Source organism: Setaria viridis, chromosome 4, assembly GCF_005286985.2.
Source record: "Setaria viridis chromosome 4, Setaria_viridis_v4.0, whole genome shotgun sequence".
NCBI classification, from domain to species: domain Eukaryota; kingdom Viridiplantae; phylum Streptophyta; class Magnoliopsida; order Poales; family Poaceae; genus Setaria; species Setaria viridis.
This window is the reverse complement of record NC_048266.2, coordinates 17,055,077-17,077,710: the sequence shown is the minus strand read 5'-3', so window position 1 is coordinate 17,077,710 and position 22,634 is coordinate 17,055,077. Positions and strand designations below refer to the sequence as shown.

Sequence of the window (22,634 nt, the reverse complement as noted above, 5' to 3'; positions counted from 1 at the left end):
TGACCCCTTTAAAAAAATAAAAGAAATAGGAAAAATACTAAACACAATGCGAAAAGATATCAGTACCCCTAACCTTATCCATCTCCTATCCTCCAACTCGTGGCTGCTCGAACCCACAGAGTGTCGCCTGGCTCCTCTCCCACGAAAACCTAGGGGCGGCGGCGGCCGGCTACTGGCGGCGGCAGCCGACTGCGGGAGGCCATCCAGGCGGCGGACCGGCAAGAGGTGCACCTGTGTTGCCCCGTCCGGCACCGACGGTAGCGGGAGGAGGCAGCCTGGCCCGAGCGCGAGGGTGCGCGGCCCCGGGCGCGCGCGTTGAAGCCCCAATGCCGGGCGCGAGCCCAGCGTAGGGGGCGCGGGTTCCAGCCCCGATGCCAGGCGCGGCCCCAACGCAGGTGGCACGGGTTCCAGCCCCAACACCTCCACTGCTTCCACATGAGCACAAGGACATCGAGGGAGAGCGCAACACCAAGACCATGGAAGAGGCTAGGTAATCCCTGATCTTGAATATCCCTGTGCGCAATAGATTTCAATTGAAATGGGTCTGTAGTTGTGGTCTTTAGAGCGATTTAGCTAAATTCATATTCGGTGCTATGATTTGTAGGCCAAATCACAGGGATTTGCAACTTGTTGCTAGAGTTTGTTCGTTTTTCAGCTTGCCTGATGGGGCCCAAAGTCATGGCTGCAGGGTAAAACATTACCACGACAAGTTGTTGACACACATAACTATGGGCTGATGCAGTTAGTTAACTTCATAGCTGTACACTACATGTGGGGTTCAAAGCAATATATATCTTTGTGGCGTGAGTTGGACAATGACTCTATTAAGATAAAATATGATGAACATCTGTCTGAATGGTTTGAACTCAATCTAGAGAATGGAGCCCAGATAAATGATTTTTAGGGCCCATTGCAGTTTTCTCCAATGAAACGTAGGTGCCACCCTTCTCTAAGGAAGACTACCCACAAATGAGACAGCCACAAGTGAGATACCCGCAAATGTGAGAGCCACAAGTGAAACAGCCACAAGTGTGAGAGCCAAATCCACATCTAAAAAGAAGAGAGCCACATATGAGAGGGTAGAAGTTCATGAGGAGGACGGCATGTACTCCGACACACATTCACTTCTAGCACAAGTGATAGAAGCTATGACACTAATTTGGCTGCATCTTCATGCTCTAACGATTCTAACCCTGAATTTGATCCTGATGGTTAAATAGTTGATGAGGATTGATCCTCCTCCATTTTCATATGATGTTGATGATCCATGTATTGATATTAATGTGGTGTTCCCAGATGTGGACACCAATGCAAATCAGTGGTTACCCATCATGCTATCTTGAATGATCATGCTTTTGAGATCGTGAAAAAGGATAAGAGCAGATTTAGAGCAATCTGGAAGAGAGCTGAACAGGGCTGCAATTGGAAGTTTTATGCTTCAACAAGCAAGAATTACATTGGATGCAAGGTAAATTCAATACTTTCGTGGATGTTTCTATTCAAAAATAGTATATTTTCTAGCTGTTTTTACTCAGAAAAGTTACTTTTTGTTGCTGTTTTTTGTTGTAGGTTAAGACAAGTGGACCAAAGCATACTTGTGGTTCAGTCAACAACTATGGTGATACAATGGCCTCAAAGAAATGGGTAGCTGATAGAGTGGTCGACTTGTTACGGGAAGAACCTGAAATGGGACAAAGGGAGTTGCAGGACAGGTTAAAGAAGAAGTACTCCATTGAAGTTCCATATTATAGAGTTGTTAGAGGCAAGATGAGAGCATTGGACATGATATATGGAAAGTGGGATGACAGCTATGATTTGCTACCCACATATCAAGCTGAGCTGCTGAGATTTGTTCCTAGTAGTATTGTTGAGCTAGACACTGAAGACCACAATGGTGATGTGTGTTTCACAAGGTTCTTTGTTGCTCTTAAGCCATGCATTGATGGATTTTTGCAAGGATGCAGGCCCTACATTGCCATGGATGCCACTCATCTTACAGGAAGGTCAAGAGGTCAGTTAGCAGCAGCTGTGGCGGTGGATGGTCATAACTGGCTATTTCTAGTGTTATATGGAGTGATTGAGACCGAGTCCAAGGATAATTGGACTTGGTTTATCAACAACTTGAAGAATGCAATTGGTCATCCTACGGGTTTGATCATTAGTACAGATGCCGGCAAAGAGATAGAGGGGGTTGTAGAAGATGTATACCTAGGACTGGAACATAGATAGTACATGAGGCATTTGTGGAAGAATATGAAGAAGAATGGATTCCATGGTGTCTTTATGGTAAGAATATGTGGGCAGCAGCAAAGAGCTTCACAGCTGACAAGTTCAACTACTTCATGTCAAAGATAGAGGAGAAAGATCCCAATGCAGTTGCATGGTTGGATGAAAATCATCCATATGTGTGGAGTAGAAGCAAATTCAGCGAGGATGCAATATAGATTACATCAACAACAACCTCTCTGAATTTCAATAGTTGGGTGTCTAAATGCAAGTATTTTCAAATTGTAGACATGCATGATAGGATAAGACAGATGATCATTGAAATTTGTTTTGAGAGATAAAATTGCTAGAAAAATGTCTGGAATAATCATCCCTTCTATTACTAATGCTCTAAATGCTAAATTCAAGACTATCAAGGATCATGAGGTACTAATATTGTTGGAGGTATGCCCTAGAGGCAATCATAGAGATGATGATATTTCATTTGTATCCATGATTTGTATGTTGTGTTCATTGAATATCCATTGAAGGCTACTTGAATTGATTTGCAATTATGTGAATTGTATGTGAAACTCTTTACTTGTATGATTATTCTAAAGTTGTCCCTAGTCGGAGTTCATGTGAGGACACACATGAATATTAGACTAGCACATGTATTAGTTGATGACTATGTTTCACAAGTCATGGACATGGAGATGTTGAACTAATAATGTGGACACATGTGGAGACATGTGCTAGGACTGACCCAACACGAGAAGTAGTTCTCTCTTTAAACAACATATACGCTTTGTCTTAGACCTGAGATTGTCGCATGTATTCTAGATGTGGATCGACCTACTTAGGGGCTATCAAACGCTACGCCGTAACAGGGTAGTTATAAAGGTAGCTTTCGGGTTTGTCAAGAAGCATGCTATGAGACATGGTCAATCAAGATGGGATTTGCCCCTCTCTGATTGAAAGTGATATCTCTGGGCCCCTCGAGTGATCGGATCCGAAAATGCATGGCCATGCTACGTACGGTTAAGAGTTTAACCTACAAAGGGATTCCGAATCACAGAATCAAGAAAGAGCGGTCAGCTTGAAGCTAGACCAAATATCGTGAGGCAAAGGGAATAGCATGTATATTAAGTTGTGATGGTTCGTCTGATATGATCTTCGTGTGCGTATAGGAGTTGGCACGTTTGGCTAGAGGCCGCTACCGACTATTGGGCTAAGTAGGAGTACTCGGGCCATGTCTATACGTATCCGAACCCATAGGGTCACACACTTAAGGGGCTGGAAGCCCAATTCGGATCTGATCCGAGTTGGATTAGGTTTAGAAGTACTAATAGGCCTCGGACCCAGAGGCCCGTTAGGAACCTCTATAAATAGAGGGGTGGGGGCGCCCTAGGGTTTACACCTTTTTGGCGAAACACTCCTGCCGCTCCTCCCACGCCCTCACCTGTTGCAACTCGCGGATCTAGCAATCCAGCTTGCGACGCTTCCTCCCTGCACGTGTGGATACCTTGAAGGTGTTGCGCCTGCAGCACTTGGACGAGCCGCCGACGAGCCACGACGAGCCGACGACGAGCCGCGGCACCGGGGGCGATCTTGCTGCACGTGGACGAGCTGCTGAGGAGCTGCTGGACGTTGACGTGATCGACTACGTACGACTACGTTGATCGACTACGTACGACTACGTGATCGTCTTCACTGCATCGACACATATCTACATCTTCCGCACCAATAGTGCGTCGAGTGGTAATCCCGTGATCCTTATACGGCAGTTCTTCTTGGTTTTACGCGGTAGAAATTTTTGATTTGCGCTAGTGTAGCCTACCTCGTATCCCTACAAATATGTGGGGTTGGGATAGTTGTGTAACTGTGAACAGATTTAGGCATGTTGTAAACTTGGAGCAAAAGACATGTAGTTGTAGGGCTTGGCAAGTTACTGGAAAGCCATATAGCCATACTTTAGCTTTCATTGCAAAACTAAGTAGGCATGTGCAAATGGATGCCTTTGTCCATGAATACTTCTCTGTTGAGAGGTTCAGAAAGGCATATGCAAGTACTTTCAATCCAATGACAGCTGGCCACGTGTTAATTTGGGCTACAAAATTAAGAAGCCCAAGTTAAGAAGGAAACCTGGGAGACCAAGAAAATCTAGGATCAAAGTATATGATGAGGCTAGCACTAGTAAGAGACAGAGACCATGTTCTTAATGTCATGATCTAGACCATACAGCCAAGCATTGCCAAGGAGGTCCTACTACTAGTCAAAAGAGAAAGCTATCATCTTCACAAAATGGATCGTAGTCAAAGAGAAAGCTACCATCCTCACAAAATGGATCATAAGGGAGCAATGACCCAAATGTAGCACAAGCATCAATGTGAGTCATGGATTGATACTCATTTCACAAAATGGATCATGAGGGAGCAATGACCCAAATGTAGCACAAGCATCAAAGTCATGGATTGATACTCATTTCAATTTATTTGCTTATTTATTCATTTCTGTACCACCAACTTGTTTAATAACACACTTTTACTCTTGTCATATGAAGTGCAAGTGCAACAAGAACTAGAAGGGGAAGGTGAACTGGAAGGGGAAGGGAGAGGAGCAGGTGCAGGCTCAGATGCAGGTGGAAGAGCAAGAGGAAGAGGAGGAAACTCAAGAAGCTTGGCTGCATTGCTAGGCAGAGATGCTTGTGTCATGTTTTCCATTTGCTATGTACATTCTGTACTAGTTGGGATGGCACGTGAACTTGTTGGGTTGTAACCTGAACATGATGGGATGACATGTGAACTTAGGTTGTGGTATGGACATGATGGGATGAAATGTGAACATCCAGTGGTTTTGTTGTCCAATACATGTGATCTGGTGCTTTATGTTGGACATATGTGTCATCTGGTGCTTTATGTTGGTCTAATATATGTGATCTGGTGCTTTTTCTGTCAAATATTTGTGCCATGATGTTGTCAAAACTCTAACAAATTGTGTCAGATCCAAATATCCATGTCAGATTGGTCGACATGTGTCAGATTAGTTACAATCTTTTGTTAAAACCTGTCAAAATGCTGTCCTATTTTTTTTTTCAAAACAAGGGTAAGGTCACAAAGAACTCATAATAGTAAGGGTAAATCCGCAAAGGCAAACTTATCTTTTTGTACCAATTTTAACACCATTAAGTGCACTTCACAGAATAGGAGCAAACTCTCTTCGATTTCAAAAAGTAAGGGCAAAATCATAAAGTTGAAAAAACGAGGGTAAAATCACCATTGACATTCAAAACAGGGCATGAACACGAATGCCCCATGATACAAAAGATGCATTTCCTATCACAAAATATATCTAGTTACTCCAGCTGATCAGTAAGAGGGATCATTAGGTAAACCAAATGACAAACAATGGGTCAAATTTTACAACAGGACACCACAAGGAGTATGGAAAATTTAAATCAACGATACAGTTCCTGCAAAGCTACCTTGCATCAACAAGGGCAAGCACATAAGTTTTAGTTTCAGGATTATATTCACAGCACAAGACTATCACTTGACAAGTAGCCACGTACCCTATAGTTGTACTGAATTCCAGTTGTCCGACACCCCTACCTTAGAACCTAAGCCCTAAAACTCCAAACAGGCAAACACTAAAGCCAGCATGTCATGTGCATGGGCAGCCACGGCCCTGGCGCCATGGGCCAGGGAGGCCCAACAGCAGTAGGCAGGCGTGCAGGGACACCTGCAGCCCTGGCCGCACCATACTAGGGAGTCTAGGCGCCCAACAGCCCCCTCCCTTCTATCTTTAGTCTATTCAAGTATTAGAAAGTCCTTTTGTTTAAGTTAGGTAATAATTAGAGATTGAGTTGTAAGATGGAAGGATTCCATCCTTAGATTGCTTGGGAGTTAAGAGGGGAGTCACTATAAAACTAAAAGGGTGTAATCTATTTTGGATCAGCAAGGGAAAGGTTAAACCCTACCCTGCCCCCTGCCTCTCCACCTCTCCCTGCGCCTCCACACTGGACCACCTCCAACTCCTCCCTGCAGATCGGCCAGCAGCAAAGTCGCCGGCAACCACGGGTCGACGGCGGCTCTTCTCCCCTCGCCCTCACACCTCCTTCGGCTACAATCTACGCCGGCCGCCCCCGACGAACGACGCACCTGACACAACAGCGAGCTAAGATGTGATGTCACAAGAAAATTATATTCTTCTACCAATAGGTTTTTCAATTGAATATGTGATGTCACAAGAAAATGGCAGTAGCATAGAGGCTGACCTTGTCCTTCAGGTGATCATGCACCTCCAAGTTCTAAAATGCTGCTACCCGAGCTGTTAATATTCATGATGTCCCATGTAAGATGTACCTATAAAATAAGAAAGTTAATAGGTTTTTACGAGTCAAATGAATAAATCAATGCAAAAAATAAATAATTAATTATCAACTGCCCTAATACAATCTTGGAAGGAAATCAAAGCTTAACTGTGTTGCCCGAAAGCCTAGTCCTATGGTCACTGATGATTCGTCCACCTGTACTGAATGCAGACTCGAACGCTACAGTGGATGCAGGAAAGCCAATGCGCTTTGTTCATGGAGAGCTGATCGAAGGTGAGCAACCTGAGGAGCCCCCAACTTCCTGTGGTTGACATTGGATGGCACTGTTGCCATGGTACCTGCATATGAAAAGTATAAAAGGAAACATGTAAAACTGCAGAATAAAAGGAAATAAAAGTAGCTTAAGCATAGTTCAAAGGAAAAGTATATATAATCTCTAAAACTCCAATTTCACATTCTGTTAGGTTTCCACTTCAAAGATTAATACACGAAGGCCACATTGTCTGGATTCTGGAACTCCCACACCAATCGTTCAACATTCTATGCATATGCAATGCATATGGAAGTTAAGTAATCAACTTCAGTAACTAAGGGTTATATTTGATAATTATCTGCTTGTAGGCAAATTTTAACTCCAGTAACCCTTGATGTTCCCAAAAAAAAAATGTATTCTAGAGAAACACTACTTGAAATAACCGGCTTTTGAAACAAAACATTACAACAAAGCATGAACATTCTTCATGAAAGGGCCAAAGGAGAAAGAACAAAACACACCTTAAAAATCTGATGCTCCTGCCCCAATTGATGTAGGTCTTCTCCCCAACTCCCTCTCGCAGAGCTTGTCTTTCACTGAGATTTATATCAAAATCAATAACACAGGCCAACATTAGGTTTGAAGAAAATGTTGAGGTGGAGAGAGGGACGGGAGAGGGAAAAGGAGATGGAGATGGGTGATCTCACCAGCGGCGACGGGACACGAGAGGATTGTGCCATCGTACAAGCGGAAACGAGAGGCAGAGGAGCTGGTGGGGTAGCAGTGGGTACTGTCGTGCAAGCGGAGGAGCCGAACGAATAGGTGGGGCAGCACGTGACACTCGCCGGAGGGCCGCCGGCAGCGACGGCAGTGGCATGGCACCAGCTGCACTCCCACAGTGTAATGCCGATACGGATGCAGCGCACCGTCACCACACAGCATAATGCCGAGCGAATGCCGCCCCACCTTGCAGGTGTGGCAGGCACATTGCAGGATCTCACAGGCTGGCTACAAAATCCTGCAAGACTTTGCAGGCTGCACATTTCAAGCCCACTTGCAAAACGTGTCTCTGCAGGTACCCGCAAAGACAGTTTTGCACGGCGGGCCTAGTGGGCTAGCAGGCTGACCTCATTGTTAGGATCTTAGAGGAGGGGGGCAGCTAGGGCGGCGGCCCCACGAGCAAGATGGTGGTGATGTTGCGTAGTGTCCTGACGATGTGGAAGTGGAGATAGTAGCGCAGGTCGCCGATGTAGCCATGAAGGATGAAGTCGTGGGCGGCCAGCAGGTGGCGTTGCCTCCCACGGTTGCTGTTGGGCCCTGGTGCAGCTATGGCCTGCGTTACCCCCATGTCGACTGCCAGTGTCGTCGGTGGAGGAAGCCAATTGAAGATGCGTGGCTGTAGCCCCTAACCCTGGGCGTTCGGGTTACCCGAATTTTTCGGGTCGGGTAGTTCGGGTAATAAGAAATTCGGGTAATGGGACATGTTACCCGAATTCAGCCCCGAAAAACAAATACCCGAAATTTCGGGTACCCGATAATTCGGGTTCAGGTATTCCCGAATTACCCGATATTCAAAAAACCAACATTTGACACAGAATTTCAACAGCATTCAGTCACAAACTCATAAATCACAATCTGTCACACATGAAGTCATACATATTACAGAGAGTCACACACACACAGGGTCACAGACTTAGTCTCACAGAGTCAGTCACATGCTTTAAATAATACAATTTCACCAAATTTTGTAAATCGGGTAATATGGGTAAATCGGGTACCGGGAGGTGTTACCCGAATTTCCCGAACTAATTTCGGGTATCTGGAATCACTATCCGAAATTGTAACCGGGTAGATCGGGTTCGGGTAGTTCGGGTACGGGTTCGGGTAGTTCGGGTTCGGGTATTGGATAGCGGGTAATTTGCCCAGGGCTAGTAGCCCCTCTCAGGAGAACACCCGGCACCTTGTAGACGAAGGATGTACGGGGCCGTGCACCTGGCGCTGTGAGGTCCAATACCTCCCTGAACAGTACAGCTGAGGCGTCCCGAGGTAGCGGCGAGATATCTGGCACACCCATCTCGGTGTTGACGCGGAAGAAGTTGCGGCCTGCAACGAGGAACTCACATCTAGCTGGTCCAAAAAGAGAACGTCAAGTTGTACCAGGGACGCTCGTGGCCACTCCTGTGTCAGGATCACCATGGCTGGGAAAGAGCGAGTTGTCGCCATACTCGTCATCGTGTGGCCGCCGACTGCGAGACGTGAGCGGATGAGTGTCAACAGCAGGGGTGACAAGGCTGGCAGGTAGACGCGCCCGGCGAAGAAGATGACGCTGTCGTTGATGGTCTAGGTGCGAGTTGCCTAGCGTGACGTGATTCCCCGCCTGACGGCGGCCAATTCAGGCTCATCTTGAACTGCCCTCTGGATGTTGCTAAAGATGGAGAGATCACATCGCACGCGTTCCCACTCCTTAACCCCTCAATGTTGGCGCAAGTCGGGGTCGATGGCGCCGTTCTGGAGCTGTACGCCTGTGGGGCTGGTGGTGCAGTCGATGATGCTGCTAGTGCTGCTGCCGATGGAGCTGGCAGGGCCGCCTGGACTAGCGGGGCTGGTAGTAGAGTAGCTGGTGCTGGTGCTGGTAAGACTCCCACGAACGGGACGATGCGGTCGCCTCGCCTGAAGCTCATGGTTAGCGTCCTGAAATCCCAAGTGATGGGACCTAACGACGCGAGCCACGGGGTACCAAGGATGACGTCTGTCTCGCCGTCGAGGGTGGAGATGTAGGCGTCGAGGGCAAAGACCTCGCGGTCCAATCGGATGGGTACCCCACGGCATAGGCCACGGCTGCGCACCCTGGAGCCGTCGCCGATGGTGATGCCGACGTTGATGCGCCTCTCCGAGACTTATATGTGACAGGCGAAGCTGAAGTCGACGACGTTGTGTGTGGCGCCCGTGTCGATGACGACACGTGCGCCCTCCCCGAATACAGCGCCCACCAGGCGCATGGTGCACCAGCCCTGGAGACCTCCGTTGGGGCCAGCCGTGATCACCATCAGTGATGGCTCGTCGTCATCATCGAAGTCGTTGACGATGGTGATCTCGAACAGCTGCTTGCACTTGTGCCCTCTGCTGAATTGCTCGTCGCAGTTAAAGCAAAGGCCTTAGCACTTCCTCTTTGCCATCTCGTCAGATGTGAGGCGCTTGAAGGAGCGAGCCCCCGTAGTAGCTGTCGTCGTTGTTGTGCCTGCTGCTGGTGTAGTCATACTCTTTGGCTTGGTCGTAGTTGTGCGCGAGGGGGGGGGCATGCTGATGATGCCGTCGTCATCGTCTTGGGTGGTTCTACCACCGGCGCCGCTAATAGGCCCGAGCGAGCGCCATGGCCTGCTCCATGTCCCGCCGGTCCTACAGCTCGACATTGGTGCGGAGGGGCTTGCCTAGCCTAGCGGTGTAGATGTTGACCTGCTGCTCCTTGCCTAGGGGTCCCGCGCGCGCCACGTGCGCGAGGAATGTGCGCAGTGCCGGTCCGCCGCAAGGCGACCAACTCGCCTAGCAGGTAGCGTCTGGAGGGGGGGTGAATTTGCTCCAATCTTGCTCCAATCTGTGATTGGGCTCTCCTGGGAGAGACGCATGTTCCACAGTTGAGTGGCGCCTGTGAGGTGGAACGATGCATACCAGACCTTCTCATGATCTGGCGTCCATTGCCTGGTGAACAAGTGCTCGCATCTGTTGAGCCACTGCAGCAGGTCGTCCTCCCCGTCATAGCTCGGGAAGTTCATCTTGTGGTAGCGAGGCACCAACATGGAGTAGAAGTTCGGTGGCACGTCTGTCGGTTGCTCCGGCTGAGATCCATCTATCGGGGTGGGGAACAGATCCTTCACCACCTTGTCGACGATGTCGCATCGTCGCTGTAGGATGATCCTGCTTCCCTCACCTTGTCGAAGAGGAACTTGCGCTCAGCGAAGGCTACTACGCGCACCTGGCCAGGTCGGCCAACGACTGCTCTTGCAGTTCAGCAGGTGCCTTGGCCTTGGCATCTGCCGCCTCCTTGCCTTCAGGGTCTGCTTGTGGTCGACGCGGCGGGCTTCTTCTCCAGGGACGTTCTCCAGGGACGTCAGGCGCCCGTCCACCACCTTCATGGTGGCAAGCAGCTTGTTGATGGAGGTGCATCTCAACCATCTGCTTGCTGAGGTCATCCATGGTGGCAGGCTTGGAGGTGGACATGGTGGGCTAGTTCCTGGTCTATGAATACCATGTGTTAGGATCTTAGAGGAGGGGGCGGCTAGGGCGGCGCAGGAGGGCGAGAGGGACGGCGCAGGGGGGAGGGGCGGTTGGCGCAGGGAGAAAGGAAGGCAGGAGGGTTGAGAGAATTCTCTTCCTTCTTGATTTCCAATGAGTACAACTCTCTCAATTATATAGGGACCTATGACTTGACTCCTAAGATAACTAGGATTGGATTCCTTATAGATTGGATCCATCCTTTCCTAAACAAACTCTCTAATTGTCTCTAGACTCTTTAACCTTTCCTATTATTCAAAGACTCCAAAAGTATATTGCCGGTGGGGCCAGCGGCTGCCATGTGCGGCGCCCCTCTAGGGCGCCTCCTCTTCCGACTCGCCCTGGAGGCCGGCGGCTGCGCTGGCGTGCCTCTGGACCACCCCTAAGGGCCGAGCCGGGTCCTCCAAGTCCCTAACACTCACACAATTTAAATACGCTACGCAAACAATGCAAGGTGAAGTTGGTATATCTTCATGTTGTCTTCACATACGGATACTAAGGTAAATTCTAAAACAGAGTAGCATTTGACTATCTTACATATGCACCAAAAGAAAAATTATACCTTGTGCGTTTCCAGACGCATTAAAATTCACAGGAGAAAGAAGCAGAGAAAATACATGATTAGTTCTAGGTGCGAAGGACTAATGGAGAGAGCCAAGTCGCCATGCCATCTGGTAACTAATATGCCTAATTTTGAGTTGTCTAACAGGAGTAAAAGATATAGTTTGTTTAACACATTTGAACATTTGCTAAATGCTTCTTGGGAATTGAAAAGTCACATGCAACAATTCATCCATAATGACCTTTCAGCTATAATAGCTACTGAACTCCGAAGGGTTAGCGTTCCGAGCATAAGTATCCAACTACTCTGAATCTGAATTGATATAATACAATAACTAAGCTAATTTCACACATGTCATCCATTGGAATAATATGCCATCCATGAAGCCTAGGTTTACCTTGCATGCAGTAAACTATTCCAAACAACACTATACAACTCAACAAGGAATCACAAGAAAAAGGGCAGCAAGAAACATGAAAATCTATAATCAATTCAGATGTAGAGTAACTCAGAACGAATACATTAAACAACTAAGCTACTACTGATACGTCACTGACATCCACCAGAATACTATGTATTCTAATGGGATTCTTCTGTTGTCAATTTGTCATAACTACCCACAAGGCCTAGCAACTTTGCATACATAGTCATCCCTATGGCAGCTAAGATATGTGGTGGTGTGTGGTACGCAAGGCATTTTTTGCTGTAAACAAACTAAGACAATAGTATAAGTTGAATCACTTAACATGAATGTTATTATCTGCAATAAACCGCAAAGCCTCATTTTTGGTGTTCAGAAACAATGACAAGTGAGACAATATGCAGAAGTATTTACTATTACTAGCTTTCTCTACATCATGTTGGATATGCATACAGCAATGAGAAAGTATGTCTGGCCATCCATAACTGAAGGATTTAAATGATCTACTTGACCATCATAGATCATAGCTGCCTTTTTTAGCAGAGTTTACATATAACGTGTGATACTCCAGATTTTATTACTGTTTACATAATATGTTATTAGACAGTATGACTGTTGTGAGATTTCTTGAATTATCACCTTAATAACAATGCTCCTGATCACTAAAAATCAAAGTAGAACCAAAAACATGTGATCAATAGCAAAGGCAACCTTAAAAACACTTTCTCTACACTCTACTGTTTATGTTTTGCATCAACTTGAATAAATATCAGCACATAAAAGTTTGTCCCATCAGTTTTCAAATGCAAAATTCATCAAGGAAAAGGAAAAAGCCTATTTTACTCCCCTCACTTTTTTACTTTGTCCACTTAACCCCCTAAGCAAAATTTAGGCTCACTTTACTCCCCCGGACTATTTCATTTGGTCCAATCTACCCCTTAATTAGATTTCTCTTTTTTATTTCATCGCGTACAAATTGAGTTTTAATTTCAGATTTTGTTAGTTGACTTATAACATGATGCTCTACGTTAGAAAAATACATTAGAAATTTTTCATGATTACTTTTCATACAGTTTTGTATATCTAAGATCAATTTCATATTAAATATTCCTAACCTATGAAAACAACCATGAAAAATTCTTAATATAATTTTTTAACATAAGGCATCATGTTTTGTATCTACTCACAAAATTTGAACTCAAAATTCAACTTATACACGGAGAAACAAAAAAGATAAATCTAATTAGGGGGTAGATTGGACCAAGTGAAATAGTTCAAGTGAGTAAAGTGAGCCAAAATTTTATTCAGGGGGTTAAGTGGACATAGTGGATATGTGAGGGGAGTTAAATGGACTTTTTCCCAAGGAAAATGTCTGAAATAATGGGATGATAAAAAAAAATGTGCTTGAGTTATCATTGATTCAATATTTGGCAATGGTAAGGATGCTTAGTAAAGAAATATATTACCTATCTCTAGCAGCTGCTGATTGACAGGGGGTAGAATTAATCGATAGCTTGCTAACAGTAATCAATTGAGCCCCAGAGGTTCTAATTCTTAGAAACAAAAAGGTCAAACATGTCTGTTAACATAGTTTGCACTTACCATCCTATATACAGGTTAAAATGAGCTTAAACTGCCATATTTCCTTGCCTTTCTAAAAGAGATCTAATCATTTGTTTCCTAGTGTCCTAATAAACAGAAAGATCTAGATTACTCAATCTTGAATTTTTAAACAATATAATCAGGGCTTTCAGTTAGAACATGCATTACAGTTTGCAACTGACACCAGAAATTCATGGAAGACAAGCTATTAGGACAAGTGCGACTTATACAGGTCCGCAAAACCATTGGTTAGAGAAAACACCATACTATTGACATAAAAAATAAAAGATAAAAAGTGCTGGAAGCATAAGCATAGTGAACAATGGAAATCGCTTTATTGTAACAAAAACTTTTGTTATGAATGAATGAGTTAGTGATACAACTTACAACAAATGGAGTATTAAAAGCACTCCAGCATGCGAGCTCCAAAGCGTGTGCTCAATCGGTATATAAAAAATATATATAATCTTTAAGGCTTCCAAATCTCATCCCAACAATTATCAACCACTTTCTGAACTCTCTTAGTCTGACAAACTCCTCTGACAATAGTATGCCAAATGGCAGCCTCTGGCACAATATACTTAGCCAGCATCACCATCAAAACATCTCCAGCTGCCCTATACCTTTCTCTATTGCATAGCCTCATGACCAGCCCCTCTAAAAATTCTCTCCCTTTCGCCTCTGCGACCCCAACCTCCCGCAAGAAAATATTGCATGTTACTGCATCTGGATCACATCTTTGATCAAGCATCTGGTTAAGCATGTCCATTGCCCGAGCAAGGTTATTTGTGCGAATTAGCCCATCCAATACAACATTATAAATGATAGCATCGGGTTTGGCATCACCCTTCGCCAGCATGTCATTAAAAAGCCGGAGACCACCATCAACCATCCCAGACATGCATAACCCCTTGATCATTGAAGTATAAGCTATTGTATCAGGTGCACAGCCACGGCTAAGCATATGTTTCCAGACCATCATAGCATCTTTTAATCTCCCTACATTACACATCCCAGTGATCAATATACTGTAACTAATAGCAGTTGGCACACAGCCAACCCTTATCATCTCCTCCCATGTAGAGAGAGCTCGTGATGAATCTCCAATCTGGAAATAACCTCGAATCATTGAGCTATATGTCATGACATTTGGTACACATTTTGCATCAACCATCTCATCAAATAACATTTCACCTTCAGTCATCCTCCCACAACAGGCAAGACCATCAATCATTGCTGAATACAAAACAATGTTTGGCCTTACTGTAGCTGCCACCATTGTTTCCCACACCCTCAATGCCCTGTCAACCTCCCCTGACCTGCAAAACCCGGTAATCACGGCTGAGAACACAAATTCACTAGGTGGAAGCCCCTTGTTGCCCATTTCCTCAGCGACTTTCCATGCATCTTCCACTCTTCCACATTTTACCAACCCATCCACCACTGCGCCATATGTCATCAACCCTGGCACAATTCCCTCATTCTCCATTCTTCTCATGATGCCCATCGCTGCCTTCACTTTACTGCACAATAACAAACCATGCAGCAGCACATTGTATGTTGCTGCTGTCAGTGTGCAACCCTTTAGCTGCATAAACCGAAACAATTTGGCTGCCCCATTGACATCCCCTGCACGCAGCATTGCTCTCAGCACAGGATTAAAAGCCTCGGCCGCCACCACCCCATCGACCACCATCTCATGCACCAGCGCCACCGCATCCTCCACATGCCCTGCATCGGACAGTGCTGACACGACCGTAGAGTAGGTGAACTTGTCCGGCGCAAGATTCCACACTGGAATGGCATCGTGAAGGATTCGCAGTGCGGTTGCAAGATAGATGCTGGGGTTCCTTGGGACCAGAGAGGAAGAGATGCACTTGAGGAGGAGGTTGAAGGAGAGCAGAGTGGGAGTGAGGCCTGGGAACCGGCGGAGGGAATGGGAGAAGAAGGCCGGTAGGAGATGAGGCGGGAGGGGGAACCGGACGAGCGCTGAATTGAAGGAGTGGTGGGTGGTGGCGGCAGGGGTGGGCGGGGAGAGGAAGAGGCGCAGAGCGAGGATCGGGCGGGGCGAGCGGGCGAGGGCGGCGACAAGGTGGGGGAAGATGTGCGGGGAGGCGTCGTGGGGGAGGCGGCGAAGAAAGCTGAGGACGGCAGCGGCGGGCGGAGGAGGGGATGCGACGGCGAGGGAGCGTGCGACGGAGAGGAGGGTGGGCGCGCCGGCGGCCGGGAAGAGCTCAGCGGCGAGCGGTGATTCGTCGTCGGACGATGAGGAGGAGACGGAAGGGGAGCAGTGGGAGCGGCGGGCGGTGGTGGCGGCGAGGGAGGGTTTGCGGGTGAGGCGGCGGAGGGGGACGGGGACGGGGAGGTGGGCGGTGGGATGGGGCATAGGGGGAGAAGAAGCATGGCGGTGGGGAGGACGGCGGCGGCGGGGTTTAGGAGGGCCGGCCTTGCAGCAGCAGCATTCGCCTGCGGGGGGTTAGGGAATTCTTGCAAAAATCTCTCTGCTCTAGGGTTTAGGCTCTTAAGCCCATTACCGTCAAATCGTGGTGTTGGTAAACTATTGGGCCGGTTTCGAAAACCAAAAAAGTAAACCATTGGGCCTAACCCCTTCTAGGGAGGTCCCGAACGAGACAGATCATTAGATTTGGCCCACAGAATGCGCTCTAGGAAGCCAGCATGAATAATCTATACCTATGCCTATTTATAAAGTGCGGACCACCTCTGCCCACTTTTTTCATTTGGTCCAACTTAATTTCGTTGACATGTGAGCCTAATTATTATTTACCACACAAATAGGTGGGTCCATATCGTTAACCATGCCCACGCCGCGTCCCTCCAATTGCCCTCCTCATCTCCTCTCCACAGTCGCACACGCATCCGCCTCCGCCGCCTCGCCTGTGTTGCCGCTTCGCTTGCGCCGTCCCCGCTCTGAGCTGCGCCCACGCCTGCCCAAGGAGTAAGCCTCCCGATCCGCCGCCGTCTGTCCCCCTCCCCCGCGCCGCACCACTCGGGCTCCCTCCCGGAGTTCGCCGCCACCCCGGCCTCGCCGCTCGAGCTGCGCCTGCACCCGCCCAAGGAGTTGGCCTCCCGCTCTGCCGCCGTCTATCTCCCTCCCCCGCGCTGCACCACTCGAGCTCCCTCCCGGAGTTCGCCGCGTCCCAGGGAGTCGCAGCGTGTCGCATAGGAGTTGGTGCAGAAGCCGCCGTCATGGAAGGCAACCACGACGGGGAGCTTGCTGCTGCTTCTTCCCCCTCCGTTGGTGGCAGTCCCGGCAACAGCTGGAGAAGCTGCCCTGTACACGCAGAGGCCCAGGCTAAGCGCGGCGTCGTAGTGGTGCTGGTGGACTAGATCTCGTCGTCTTCGACCCGGATGCTGGTGCTGCTCTCGGCAGTTGCGCTGTGAGCTCGCCGGGAGGTCGAGGATGAAGTTCCTTGCACCGAAAGACCCTTCTCTCCCATCGGGCACTGCAGATCTGGCGGGGGAGGAGAAGGATGATCGAGCAGCTACAGCGGGTAGTGTGGTTGAGAATGGCGGCCTCAGCCCACAGTGGCACCGCATCGGCAGAGGAGTGCGGCCTGGAAGATCGCTGGCATGGCCTGTGTGCATCTCCCCGCCTCGCTGCAGCCATGGTTGGCATGCCAGCGCGTAGGACAGCGCGAGTGCAGGCACCTCGCCTGGCAACAGCGTGTCCCTCACACGGCAGCGTGGGGGACAGTTGCAGCGAAGCAGTACTAGCTTCGTCGACCGGGCAGTGGTGGAGATCGGGTAGCAGCAGCAACACATGACAAGCGAGTAAAGGTGGGGAGTAGAGCTGGTCAGCGTGGCTGGACTAGCAGCGTGGAGACCGAAGAGAAGATAAGGAAGGCTGAACAGATAAGGTGGGAAAAAGGAGAGGAGTAAAAAAGAAAATGAGAAGGGGTAAATATAGATTGATTTAAAAAAGTGACGGATCACAATCTTGTAATAGCACATAGTATAAAATCCATGAACTTTTCTCCTTGTGATAGCTTATCTACTTCTTTAATTTTTCTTGTGCAGAATTTCGGGAATGAGAAGAAGAAAAGTGGTAAAGCACCATGAAACATGATCCGAAATAATCAGATAATTATTTTAGAGAGGGTAGAGGTCCGTAGCAATGCGCGGGCAATTCTGCTAGTATGTTCGATATACGACAATCAGATCCGAAGCCAAGAAGAGATATCATTAGATTAGGCGGGAGCAATGGGAGATACGAACGCATATTATTGACCCATATTCGTTTTGCATTCTACTTTATTAGAATCAGAAAGAAAGATAGTGTTAAAATACATATACCAACATAGATTACATCAGTTATGAATGTGAATAAATCTGTATTAAATACGGGACGAGTCAAATGCGAATAATAAAGTCCCAAATATTTCTTTGGACATAGAGTAAATGCAACAACCATACATATCACACGTGCTCTAATCATTTTAGCACTCAAACGTTCGAATTTCAACTAGTATGCTTAAGGAAGCAAAATAACAATTTACCTGCATCATAGATATATATAGGTACCAAATAGTTGTTGTATTATCGACGCTTAACATAGATAGTTGTACAAAGACATAGCAATGAAAACAATGGTAACACTTTGTGTTTTTTTAAGTTGAAGTTATCAATAGAACCAAAAATAAATATACCTTTTGTATCATGCGGCTTGGTTTTCACGGGACCTATTTGGCTGGAGTCAGACTGCCTCAGCACACTGCCTCAGCACAGTACAAGCACTCAATGATAGTACTCTAAATCGATCCCCTAGCTGCATCATCATTGAAGAAGCAAAAAGAATGCTGAGAATGTTCCAGTGTTTCAAAGTTTTAAAGTGCGATCGAAGTGCAAATGGAGTGGCTTGTGAACTAGGACATCTTGGTAGGAGAGAGCTCTTATCTCGTTTTGTATGGAGTGGCTCGTGAACTAGGACATCTTGGTAGGAGAGAGCTCTTATCTGGTTTTGTTTCTTTGTTTCTAAAGGTATTCCGGCCTTTGCAGCTTTAGATTTTAATTGTAAACATATTTTGTTCTTTAATATAAGCTCTCACCTTTTCAAAAAAAACGTGCTTAAATTTTCCTCCAATCCCTGAAATTTTCTTGTATTCAAAATTAATTTTAAGATTTATTTGAAATTTATTATAATAGTTTAGTGAAATTATCCTTGGAACATACTTTTTTATTCAAACTTAAAAGTGCAACAGAAAATGAAAATAAAAAAATGTGCTTCACTCAAACTCTTAGGCCTACCACTACCCAAATTAAATATCCAGATAATATGATATCCGAGGAATATTACCCATCTTACATTCCACGAAATATACCTGCTATCCAAAATAGAAAAACATCGTGATATCCCAAAAAATTAGCTTCAAATTAGTATTATATCCTTTTTGGTCTATTACAATATATATGTGGGAGTGAAACCATTTTTCTTGTTGACTGATGTGGCTTGTACTTCCTCCATTTTGAAATATAGGGCATTTATAAGGCTGCACTCCGACTATCAATACAAATTAGATCAATCTAAGAGGAGTTAGAGGGGATTCAAACCTGAGTGTTAAGAGTGCACAACCACACCTCCCACCCTAACCAGTTGACCTAGGCTCACTTCCTACTTCGACATTAATACACTTTATATTGTATTGCTTATGCCTACAAAACAAATAGCATATGAAATTAATTACTTTCAAACACATGCTCAAAAGTATCGCATCATATAGTTTATAAAATCCTATAGGCTAATTATTTCTATCCTAGTGATATTTGATGAGCATTATACACATTTATTGAGTGCCACATAGGAATGTTCGATGATGTGGCATGGGATTTAAGGAGAGACCAAAAATGGCTTGGACTTAATGTCCAACACTAGAAATCCATGTACATGCTTTGGAACCATTTGTCATCGAACAAGTGTAACAATTTATTGGCATGGGTCCCTAAGAAACACATAAGATTCTATTATTTATATATGACTTGGCAAACTTGCATTGAGTGATACTTTCTCAATTTTATCCTAAGAAACACCTAAATTGTAGGTCGTTTATGACTTTTCTAAATATATATACCTTTTAGCTATGCATCTAGATATACATCATATCTAAATACATAGTAAAATCTATGTATATAGAAAAGCTAAAATGACCAACAATTTGAACCGAGGGAGTAAGATAAAATTCTTTGGGATAAGTCTAAGCAAAGCAGCAAGAGAGGGGAGGTGGACGGTAATTGCTACCTTGGTTTGGCAATACTTGAACTAATCATAAATATGAGTCTCATTAATTTATATATGTTTTCCCTCGTCATACTTTTTAACATTTCCAAATGATATGAAGATGTATCAGTATATCTTAAATGAAAGAGTTATATATTAAGGGCAAAAAGGCAAGACGCAGGGGTCAGAGATATATACTCTAATAATTAAGCCGAAGCATCGAAACATTCGAACCAATCCGTTTCATCAACCTTAGTAGCTTATCTATATATCTACACAGCACTACAAGAACCATATTCCTTCTCCTAGTTAATAGACTACTTTGCCCAAAGTAAGAAATTAAGAAGTCATCTTATTGATTCCCTGATCTGACCAGTAACTTGTGACCACCTAACGGCGAAACACTGCTCAGACGATGGTGCACGCGTTGGGATTCTCCTCGCTAAAGATGGTGCTGAGCCTGCCGTTGGCGTCGGTGGCGATGCTGTAGATGCCCTCGCGCACCGGCGTCGGGTAGTACCACCGGTACTCGCCGGAGAAGTACTCGGGCCGCCGCGGCGTGCCCAGCATCTCCCACCGCGGCAGCGGCGACGGCGCGTACCGGCCGTAGCCGTGCGCGTACGCGTACCCGTGGTGGCCGTGGCCGCCCTGCCCGCCGTGCATCGGCGGAGCAGGGGAGTGCGACGGCGGCGGCTCAGCCGCACCGTGATGGTAGACCACGCCGGCAGCTGTACCGGCAGCTCCTCCGGCGCCGCCCGCCGCCGTCGCTGTGTGATGCTGCGCGTGCGGCGGCGGCGCGTCCATGGGCACCGGCCCTGATGGTGTGAACCTGACTTGCTTTTTCTTCTTCTTCTTCTTAGGCTTGCGGGCCCCGCCTTGGGGAGGGGCGCCAGTGGAGGGGAACGGCGTGCCGGGCAGGGTCGTCGCGTCTGCTCGTGGTGGCTCCGGCTGGATGGCGTGGGCGTGGGCGGGGTGATGGTTGCTGGGGGCCAAGGTGACGTTGCGCGCAGTTGGGCGCACGTAGCAAGTCTGCGCCGGAGCGTACGCCATGGCGTAGTCCATCTTCTCGTCGTACCTGACGCGCCCTTGGCGCCCTACGAGATAGGATCACAGAAGAGAGAAAAAAAAGATGACGTTGCAGGTTGCCGCTAAATTACCTTGTAAGTCAGAAAATCGAACTGAAAATTGATGTTCGTCTAAACATGTATGTATTTCCTAAAAAGAAAGAAAAAAACAGTATGTGTACGCGTGCAAAATTGAAACCAATAGAGCCAAGTTGAGCAGGAATTCAGAACTGAACTTGGCTCAAGTTTACACAAATAGAGTACAGAACTACCAATGTATTGTTATGATGCGTGAAACTGAAAGACAGTGCAAGGCTTCTTTTGTCTAGGAAATGGCAAGAAGGTAAAATATAATTATATATATGAACATACCGTTGCATTTCGTGATCACTCTCGATATCATCCTGCCCAAGGGGGAGCAAGAGCAGCCCATCTGCCTCTCGGCCGCCAACTCCATCTCCCTCGCCCGCACATCGGCATGATATACCATCTGCGGATACATGCCAGCACCTGTATATGCACCCATGGAGCACACACCTTACCAGACATCATCGATCAACACCTCCTCCATGGATGCAGCTAGTTCTCCCCTAAATCGCTAACGAGCCAGCGAAACGAATGATGTTTTAAGCAAGAACAGTCTTTGAATGGTTGGCTTGGCTGGTGCGAGAATGGTAAGAAGCAACTATAGCGAGTGAGATCGAATCGAATAAAAATGGTCTATTGGCCTTCCTACTACTCCTACATAAATGGTTCTCCGTGTGGACGAAAGAAATGCCGATGCGTTGCATTGCACTTGCGCCCACGGTAGAGTCAGGAACGGAAGGAGCATCTCAGCTGCCAGCAGGAAACGTAAAGCGCGTGTGGTCCTTGTTTTAGTGTGTACGCCGGGTTTGAGCAGACGACGGCAGATTGGTGAGAGACTGAATGAGTGAGTGGCGTCAGAATATATGCGGCGGGAGAAACTTCAATTCATGCTTGGAAAGCGCCTTTGCATGGGATGCTTGTTCTGTTCTGGCCCTGAAAAGAGGAGTGGCAAGTATAAAGAAGCTCCTGCCGCGTGGATGATAATTGTGTCAAATTTATACAAGGACCTTTTCTTTGATGATATGCTAATAGCCTAATACTATTTGGCAATCTAAACTGACACTGTTACCTTAGTCTTTTCTTTGGTTTTATGGTGGTTTACAGTTCACTTGCAGGATTGTGCCACACCCATCTCTAGCAAAATTTAGCAGTCTGACTAGCTTACAGAGTCCAACACGGGAGCAGGGAACAATAGGGATATGCATTGTGGACTTGGCGACCATAGTCTGCTCCCTCGTAGCAACACCAGACTCTCCTCTTATCCCATTATCTCCCTATTTTAGGAAGATCTTCAAATTTAACCCTCCACACTCCATTTTTGAGGGTTCTCTAGGGAGCCTTCTATCCATAGGGGCTATTGTTGGAGTTAGAAGTATTTTTGTGGCCCTCAAAAAATAGAAATAAAGAACCTCCATTTGACCTTTGGGGATTTTGATTAAGGGTTATTGTTGAAGTTGCTCTCAGTTTATTTTTACAAGCCCCTGTTAGGATTTAGTAAGTCTTTGGAATCATGCGGTGTGACAAAAAATTTATCATACAATATATTAAAAATTGCTACGGAACCAATGTTGTGTCAAACAATGTTAATAAATAGCGGGCTATATTA

At 46.5% G+C, this 22,634-nt stretch overlaps 2 protein-coding genes and 1 pseudogene across 2 annotated transcripts; 1 reads left to right on the top strand and 2 right to left on the bottom strand.

The window, feature by feature from the left end:
* The first annotated feature begins 286 nt into the window (after positions 1-286).
* On the top strand, positions 287-2,656 carry LOC117853198 (uncharacterized; annotated as a pseudogene).
* Positions 2,657-13,958: 11,302 nt separating this feature from the next.
* LOC117853492 (uncharacterized) lies at positions 13,959-16,085 on the bottom strand. The gene has a single exon (XM_034735837.2). The coding sequence runs from the start codon at positions 16,029-16,031 to the stop codon at positions 14,115-14,117; it is 1,917 nt and encodes a 638-aa protein (XP_034591728.1). The 5' UTR covers positions 16,032-16,085; the 3' UTR covers positions 13,959-14,114.
* A 3,976-nt stretch (positions 16,086-20,061) lies between these two features.
* LOC117851501 (uncharacterized) lies at positions 20,062-21,867 on the bottom strand. The gene is made up of 2 exons (XM_034733323.2): positions 21,314-21,867; positions 20,062-20,971 (listed from the first exon to the last, which is right to left on the bottom strand). Exons 1-2 carry the CDS (start codon positions 21,465-21,467, stop codon positions 20,286-20,288), a joined length of 840 nt encoding a protein of 279 aa, XP_034589214.1. The 5' UTR covers positions 21,468-21,867; the 3' UTR covers positions 20,062-20,285.
* Positions 21,868-22,634: the final 767 nt, after the last annotated feature.